This window comes from Melanostigma gelatinosum (genome assembly GCF_949748355.1).
Source record: "Melanostigma gelatinosum genome assembly, chromosome: 5".
Classification (NCBI taxonomy): Eukaryota; Metazoa; Chordata; class Actinopteri; order Perciformes; family Zoarcidae; genus Melanostigma; species Melanostigma gelatinosum.
This window is the reverse complement of record NC_136638.1, coordinates 22,591,843-22,598,529: the sequence shown is the minus strand read 5'-3', so window position 1 is coordinate 22,598,529 and position 6,687 is coordinate 22,591,843. Positions and strand designations below refer to the sequence as shown.

Sequence of the window (6,687 nt, the reverse complement as noted above, 5' to 3'; positions counted from 1 at the left end):
GAAGTGTTCGGTCCTCTCTGACTCTGAGATCAAAACATGTCAGGGAGAACACAGTGTGTGCTGTGTTAGCGCTGGATCACATCAATATCATCCAGGTTTTGATTTTAATCAAGGAAACAGTGTTGAAGAACATGAAAAGAGCCCAGAGGGAGTCTCAACAAAGAAATTGATCTACAGCTTCTTTATGAACGTCACCTCCTCTGATGCTGGATCGTACTACTGTGCTGTGGCCACATGTGAGGAGGGGTTTTCTGGAAATAGATCGAAACTTGACGCTGAAGGTAACCACATAAAATGCATGAGGAAATGAACATATTTGTGTGTTTCATCATAAATGACACTTTATCTGCTCCTTTTCATATTGTATCAGGAGACACGAGGAATTCGCAGGAGGACACAATTCTCTTTCTGCTATGTGCTGCTTTGGCTGCAAGTCTGATTGTTATTGCCATTCTTATTTATTCAATCAAGAAACTCAAGAAACAATCTTGTGGTGTTTGTAAAGGTATAAGCAAAGTCAGTTGTACATCTAGCTATCAAACCGTATTTGGCAAAACTGGATTCCCATTAATGCTGGTATTTTTATTTCATATTACAGCCGCTGTTGTCTTGAAAACAAATGTTGAGACGGCCAGTGGTCATCAGCAGAGTCAGCAGGTAAAAAATTAAAAGATGAAGCTGTGAAGATGTCGGCATGTACCTTTCCCTAATTGTATTGATGTTGTCATCTCATAACATTTCTCCATATATTTTTTCAGACAGATGAGGATTTATTGGTTTATTCTTCACCAACCTTCTCCGGTAGGAAAGCTAGAACAGGAGGGTCAAAGAATTCAAAAACAGTGGAAGAAGAGAGTATCTACACTGATGTCAGGTTGCAGGGGTTGGATTAACAGTCCGAACACTGGATTGTATGTCTGCACCCTGTGGGGAGGTCATTTCACCTCTTAAATTGTGAAAGAATTATTTATTTTGGGTGACTTAAAGAAGCATGTATTGTATTTAATTTGATATTATGTGTCTGTTTTGTAAAAATAGTATAACAGCTAAGCTTTGGGCAATATACATGTGCTCTAATCTATAAGTGTTTGTTTCATTGTGAGTTGTTAAAGTTGTAAACTCTGAGAAAATGTTTCTATCTGTCCCTTTGTATATCATGTACTTTTAAATCTATTCATTTATCCCCCACGTCTACAGCACATAGCCTACTTTCTGTGCGACGCTAGATGTAAATATTAAACTAACAGTAACTAGTGGTTGTGTTGATATGCTGCTTCCTAGCAAACTGACAGTGAAATTAACGCTTTGACATTTAACCTTTAATGCAGTATTTTTCCGTGTGACTCACTGGTTGAATGTCTTAAAAAAATGAGAACAACATGGTAGAAACAGCTGTTAAAAGAAATAACCCAGTAGACCTCAAATAACAATATTTGACTTTTTATTGAAAATTACTTTTATAATTTTTTACTAATTCTAGTCGTACTAATGAAACATGCTGAACTATTAACACATACAATCCAGATTCATGGGCATACTGCACATTTTAAAGAAATCCCCCTCTGGGTATGACTAATAGATTTAATAGAAGTGAAACTGAAGTAACTGGCCTGCGAGTTAAGATGGCGATTTTTTTTCTTTTGGCATTCTTAATTCATTTTAACATGGATATTGCCACCACAGTTTTAGTTTATACCCAGGGACTGGTCATGATGTGACTTACAAATACTCAAAACAACAAAAATCTGAAGTGCTAGATTTCCATAGTGAGGAGACGGGAGAGAGGGGTCGGTTGGGACCCTTTTGTATCGACCCAAAATAACCTTCCGTTACACGGTAATGAAGATGATTTGATCCCTGAAACGATATGTATAAGTGTCTACTAACAATTTAGCAGGTTTCTTAGAGCCCAACCCAAACGTGAAAGGCATCATTTTGTGAAATGAACAAGGAGTGCATTTCCCCCAAATCCTGTGTGGGTCGTTTTAGGACACCTTGTTGTGGGCTAAAAAAAATGTTTTTTTAAAATGCAGTCTAAATTTAAACACCTTATAATAACAATGTCACTTGCTCATACATTTCTTTCTGAAAAGGAAACATTTGTAAAATGATTCTATTTTCATAAATGTCTTAGATATAGTAGGAACTATAAAGAACACTGTCCCAACCGGCCCAGGGAGAGCCGACACACTTTGGACTACTGTGCTAGATACCGACAAACAACAATATGTTCGTGGCGTAACGAGAATGAGTATGGTGGAAGAAAAATACCATAGAGCCAAAAATGTACTTATACACTGTATATTTCAAAACTGTGAAAACAATGTGAGGAATAGTCAGAAGAAAATAAATTGTCTCCAGGGAGGTTCTGCTGATGGATACTATACTACACTTTGTGCTTTAGAGTTCTCTATTCACCAAAATTTAACTCATTGTGTTCTCAACACGCCTTTGTTGGATGTGATCTATTGACCCTAATCCATAGCGACATGTCTCCCATTTCCACTTCATGGACATAGCATCCACCAACTTCTACTTTCTGATACTTTTCTACAGTAAGAGCGGTGCCATCCAGCCAACAGTCTTTGATTCAAGACTCTCATCAAATATGTATGTGTCAAAAGCTTTTTGCGGTATAGCAACTTTAAACCACACATAGTGTCAAACTGAAACACAAATGTATTTGTACAGCAGGTGCTTTTATCAAACAAAATAAATTATGAGTGCCAAAAATGTCTAATATCACAATGTAAAGAACATTTGGATTTTCTCGTGTTTTTTCACATTCTTTTTTCATTCAAATTTTGAGTAATCACACAAATAATACGAAAGCAAAATTATATTATGAATAATGATAAATACATATTCTTGGTTCAACCAGGCAAAATCACAAAACATAAATGCCGTCTCTATTCTAAGATGATCTCATTCCCGGGTTTTAGGACTCCTTCCTGCAGCATTCTATGAAGATGTTCATTCTTCTTGGTGACTTCACTTCACTCAGGGTCTCTTGTGCCAGAGTACAGACACTCCTGTGGTAACTCCCTGTTGTTCTTCCATCTTCTAGCACCTCTTGAGGGGAAATCCAGCGCTACATAGTTCACTGCTGCTTCACCATCCTGCAGATGATAATTATGATTGTTAGATGTTTGAGCTGTAAGACCAGAATCAATTTATACTGGATTTAATATTAAACATTAAAAGATCGCTGATTTATATATTTACCAAATTATTGAAAACAATGTTTTAAAGCAGTTAGTGTCGTGTTTCGGTGTAAAAATAACAAGCTGACAAGCACCAGCATATTACACATTTTACACCCGTGCAAGCTCAGAGGTCAATTGAACTTTGAAGAAAGTTTTTGACGTGTTCTGTGTGTTTTTATCCTGTAAATCAGCATTCCAGTGCAGAATAACATGTGATTCAGTAGGTGTTTATTAATCAAATTATATTTGAATGATATTTACTACATTGCTTGGTTGATCCTCAGCTGATCTGTCATGTTGAGCATGATTGGAAGCTTCTCCTGTTAATGAAAGCAAGACATTAAAAACAACAAAGTTATTTTTGTCATTTGACTTTAATGTCTTTAATCTCAGGACTACCAACTAACTGATGACATGAGATTGTGGTTACATTGCAAAACCATTGAAATTACTGGAGAAACTGGTTGAAGAAATATCAGTGCTGGCACCTAAATTAGATAATGTATCAAATAATCCACACACGAACGATGAACCTACCTTTGCAATGTTTACAAACTGGCTTTTGATTTCTGGAGATAATTAGAGCTGCAATCACAATTACACAGCAGCCCAGCAGCGTCCCAACCACAATGAGGAGTGTGTCCACTTCTGGTCCTGGAAGGAGGAAAGAAATCCCAACGAGACAATTAAAAAAACGCAAAAATAATAACTAAAATGTTAATACTTTAACACCGTTATCAATTGATAACAGTTGTCTTCAGCTACATTACTGACTGTGAACTCCGAAGGTAGTTTCATACAGATAGCGCTCATCAATTGTACCTAATTTGTCTTTTAGGTATAGGCTCTTGTTTGCCTTACCAGACATTTTTGTCTACAACAGGAAAAACGAAAAGCAAAACCAAGTCATTGTTCCACAGCACCAGGAACCTTTTGTCCAATTGATAAATGCTACTTTTCGCCTTTGTTGCTCATGTGGTAAGTACAGCCTTACAAAGTTGCTAGCACGGACGCAGTCTTGTTTAGTTCCTGTTTTTGTCTGGCTTGACCTTCACAGAGTTCAGGATTTAAGACTAAACTAACACAATTAACCAATCAATTTAAGAAAATTAATTAAAAAATACAAAACATAAATAAATCAACTTAATCAATAATCTCACAGGAACACTGTTATGTCTCTCTTCACCCACACGGCCATTGTAATTTCAGCCAGAAAGAAAAACCTACAGAGTGGGTGGATACAACAAAAGCTATATTTGGACTGCTTAACTTTGTCATAAACATACAGGAAAAAATAAATGTACCCATTTTAAGCATTAAAAGCAGTGGGCCGCTGTAAAGTGCTACAGCGGGAGCTACTCAAAGTTCAGTGTCTCGCTCAAGCACACTCATATGCGGACAACAGGAGCCAGGGATAGATACGCCAACATTGTGGTTAAAGGACAACTGTTCAGTATTTCACAAGAAAGAAAGGCAAAGTCTTAAAAGCAAGTATAACTTTAAGGAGCAAAATAATGTTTTTGTGTCTCTTATCAGCACTGTACTTAGATTGCAACAGCATAATAATCAGTATTGATGCATTTTAATTTAAATAAGACTTTAAAACGTACTTGTCTCCACTTTGGTTCCTTCACCAAACAGGATCTCTCCACATGTGGCCACAGCACAGTAGTAAGTCCCAGCATCAGAGGAGTTCTGTATAGTTTTGGACAGACTGTAGACACAACTTCTTTCTTCTTGTTTATCACTGTGAGTGTAAATGATGCGAGGAGATTCTCCTGATCCGGATCTGAACCAGTACACACTGTGTTCACCTGGACACTGGACTCTGTTTTCTTTGTTCATGGAGAGAAGTGAACACTGGAGAGTCACTGAGTCGCCCGGCCGGACCGACTCAGTCTCCGGACTTTGCTTCACGTAGATAGATCTCTGATTTTTAAAGTCTGTGTGATTCACAAAAAGGCAGTTAACATGTGGATTGTTTGACAAAGCAGCAAGAAAAAACACTGAAATGAACATACTTTACCATTCACAGCCAGAAGTCTTCCATTTCCGATTGTCATTGTGTATGCCGATCCTGCTTGACAGAAGTATGTTGCTTCATCTTCTTTGCTTACATTTCTGATGTCAAGAACATACTGAGCGTTCACTTTTGTGGCTGAGAATCTTGAATTGTCAAATTGTTCTTGAAGTGTTATTTTGCTATAAGTTCCTGCTGCAACAGTTTGGACCATATAGCCAAACTTCAGCTTATACCAGAAAAACAACCTGACTTCCTTGTCAAGGAATGTACATGACAGAGTAAAATTATCACCAAGTTCAAGCACAGTCCAAGAGACCTGGAGAGGAACATCTGCAGTTTGAACCAAGGCTGAAAAAAAAGGACAAAACAGTTACAAAAACAGAGGACAGAATAGGGAACTATGAACAGAAGACAATGAAGTACAAATAGTACCTACTATACAATACAATTGCATACACAAAAATAAAATACATCAAGACAAAAATACCCAATGTTTGTGTTGTATTTTTACATAAAACAAACTGTATTTTAGAAGTCATTTTAAAATAGAAAAGTAAAGTTACACTCACACAATGTACTGAGAAGAATCAAAGCAGCCAGTCTTCTGATCATGGTGATAGAGAGCCCTTCTCCTACACAACTGATGCCGTCTCACAATGGAAGATTTAGTCACAAGGTGATCAAGGTTAACAAAGTGGAAATCCTACTGATTGGCTGAAACATAGAAAATGCACTTCCTGTTCAATTTTGCTAGCCCCTGGCCCATTTTCAGTGAATGTAAGGCACACTATTCTATTCTATTTCCTTCATTATGTATGATACAATCATACATAAATACAGATACAACTATTTAAAACTGTTTTCTAATTTTTTCTGTTTTGTGATGCTATAACTACACATGGATGACTTCATTACGATTTAGACAGAACTCAACTTGACCAAGAACAGAACTGAGATATAAATTGGGCAAAAGCCAAATATCCTGGAGTTGTAGACACCAGAGACGACTGCTTGTATTAATCTTGTATTATTAATGCATAACAATCATTACGAATCCTACAAAGTCATAGAGTAGTATCAAAGCAAAGGGAAAACTGTAAAAATTAAAGACAGGATATTGATAGTAGTACTCATAATAATTTAATTTGAGTATTATATAAAAAAATAAGTCGACACATTCTTCAGATGTTGAGGTTTTCTGGGTCAGTCTGATTGGCTTGTAGAATTCAAGGGGAAAAGCACAAAGCCGCCTGGAAGAAATGTGTGTTTAAAATAGCTGAATTCAAAATTCAGAGCATTTCTATTGTTTCTCAACGGCCCTCAACATGGCGACGGATGAGCCAGCGGCTCACAGCTAACGGTGCTAACGGTGCTAACGGTGCTGCGCCTCCATGATGACACTGTCGATGGGGAACGCTCTGCCCATCCACAGAAATGCTCTGAACCTTTAGCTGCTGC

General features: G+C 37.3%; 1 protein-coding gene across 1 annotated transcript; it reads right to left on the bottom strand.

Moving 5' to 3' along the window:
- Positions 1-2,404: 2,404 nt before the first annotated feature.
- LOC306777417 (immunoglobulin kappa light chain-like) lies at positions 2,405-5,860 on the bottom strand. The gene is made up of 6 exons (XM_079268507.1): positions 5,799-5,860; positions 5,233-5,577; positions 4,817-5,149; positions 3,744-3,860; positions 3,471-3,526; positions 2,405-3,119 (listed from the first exon to the last, which is right to left on the bottom strand). Exons 1-6 carry the CDS (start codon positions 5,839-5,841, stop codon positions 2,997-2,999), a joined length of 1,017 nt encoding a protein of 338 aa, XP_079124633.1. The 5' UTR covers positions 5,842-5,860; the 3' UTR covers positions 2,405-2,996.
- Positions 5,861-6,687: the final 827 nt, after the last annotated feature.

Bases quoted from the DNA above. Each gene is read 5' to 3' on its own strand.
- LOC306777417 (XM_079268507.1), bottom strand. From the start codon at position 5,841: ATGATCAGAAGACTGGCTGCTTTGATTCTTCTCAGTACATTGT. The intron at 5,578-5,798 runs GTGAGTGTAACT...CTTTTTTTTCAG, and splicing joins GATTCTTCTCAGTACATTGT to CCTTGGTTCAAACTGCAGAT. The intron at 3,120-3,470 runs GTAGTAAATATC...TATCATCTGCAG, and splicing joins CTGAGGATCAACCAAGCAAT to GATGGTGAAGCAGCAGTGAA.